This window comes from Galeopterus variegatus, unplaced genomic scaffold, assembly GCF_000696425.1.
Source record: "Galeopterus variegatus unplaced genomic scaffold, G_variegatus-3.0.2 Scaffold547, whole genome shotgun sequence".
Lineage (NCBI taxonomy): Eukaryota > Metazoa > Chordata > Mammalia > Dermoptera > Cynocephalidae > Galeopterus > Galeopterus variegatus.
The window spans coordinates 160,800-162,510 of record NW_007726658.1 but is presented as its reverse complement, the minus strand read 5'-3'; the positions used below and the strand labels follow the sequence as shown (position 1 = coordinate 162,510).

The following is a 1,711-nucleotide window of genomic DNA, read 5'->3' as shown; positions in this document are numbered from 1 at the left end:
GTGCCGGGGGGGAAAGGGCGCGCGCAGGAACCCGCCAGCCCGGGGCTCACTCCGTCTTCGGAATATTCCGCCACTTCTCAATCAGTAAATCTCCCACCACCGCCATCCCAGATGCTCGCTTGCGCCCACCGACCCACTCACAATTCCTTAATCAGCACCATCTTCCCGGAACCCCCTCGCAGCTGCCGCCGCTAGCACCTCCGCCGCCGCTACCGCCTCTCACGGCGCCTGCGCAGNGATCCCTATCATTGATCAAAGTTATAACTTCTATCAATGCACTTAACAAATGTTTATTTAGCACCTACGATGCCAGGAACTACTCTAAAGGCAGGGGATATGGGAGTGAGCAAAATAAATTCATGGAGCTTACATGTAGTAAAGAATACATCTAGCAGGAGAATAGAAAAAAAATAATAATAAATTGTGTTGCATGTTACATGGTGATAAATGCTATGGAAGTCATCTAAGCAGGTAAGGCAAGTACCAAATGGTGGAAGCTGCAATTAGGTTTGCAAAAAGGGATTCCCTGAGAAGGTGACTTTTGAGCAAAGGCCTGGAAGGAGGTGAGTTGAGCTGAGGGAAGAGCATTTAAGGCAGAAGGAACAAAAGCAAGCGGAAAGGCCATGAACTGAGTTTATTCCTACAGTGGAAGAATAGCAAGGAAGCTGGTGAGGCTGGAATGGTCAAGGGAAAGGTAGTAAACGAGGACAGAGCAGAAAACAAAATAGTATAAGATCTTGCAGGCTGCTGCAAAGGCTCGATGAGACAGTGAGTCTTTAGACGCATTTAAGCAGAAAAGTGACGAGTGACTTTTTAAAGGAAATTTGAGAACTAAAAATAAGGTGTCTGGAGACAGCTAAATTAAGTCAAAAGGTTTTTGAGAATTTAAAAAACGATAAAGAATGGGCATATTCGAAATCCCTAGTTGCCCAAGGTATGCTGACGACACGAACCAGCTGTGACAGCTGAACATTCACTGACAACCAGATTTCCTGCGATGTTCACAGTCCGTGCCAGTGGAAAAAGCCGTAATTTTTTAACAAAATTACTTGGCTGGTCTGATGCACCTGGAAACCCCTCCACTCGACAGACCACGTGTTAACTCCTCACCTCAAACCCGTGAAATAGATGCGACCCAGAGTGTAACCTCATCTTAAAGACGCGGAAACAGACTCAGAGTAGAGAGATGGCTCCCCTGTCAAGGCAACTGAACTGCCCAGAGGAGCAAGATTTCCGGACTGCCGGCTCCTGCATGAACTTCAGGGCGCCAACGTCCCACCTCCAGTCCCGACACCAGGACTGCCTTCACCTGGCAAGCTCATCTCCCTCCGGTTACAAGCAGGATCCATCCCCGACGATAAATCACAGCCAGACCAACCGCTTCTCCCCCACCCTTGGACTACGACTCCGTCCCACCAGCAGGCCTGAAGGTGGGTCCAGACCTAGACTGGGGGTGGGCGGTTGGGGAGAAGGCGGGTCCCAGCGGAAACTCCCGGCCGCGCCTTCCCCAGCCACGCGCCCGGGCCCAGACCCGGCCGCCTGCGCCGCGGGGGAGAGGGCGGCCGTGTTACCACAGCAATGCCTGGAGGATCTGGGGGCGCGCAGTAGATGGGGCCTCGGATGGGCCGAAGGCGCGTGCCGGGGGGGAAAGGGCGCGCGCAGGAACCCGCCAGCCCGGGGCTCACTCCGTCTTCGGAATATTCCGCCACTT

General features: G+C 52.8%; 1 protein-coding gene across 2 annotated transcripts in view; it reads right to left on the bottom strand.

Annotated features, from left to right (window-relative positions):
* The window catches only part of PITPNB (phosphatidylinositol transfer protein, beta), a 64,928-nt gene extending 64,705 nt beyond the window's left edge, over window positions 1–223 (bottom strand). Inside the window, exon 1 of one of the 2 annotated variants that reach the window (XM_008569950.1) lies at window positions 142–223. In XM_008569950.1, coding sequence (XP_008568172.1) covers window positions 142–161 — 20 coding nt within the window. In that variant the 5' untranslated portion in view covers window positions 162–223. The remainder of the gene's footprint in view (window positions 1–141) is intronic. The other variant, XM_008569949.1, reaches the window with a different exon arrangement.
* Between the last annotated feature and the right edge of the window lie 1,488 nt (window positions 224–1,711).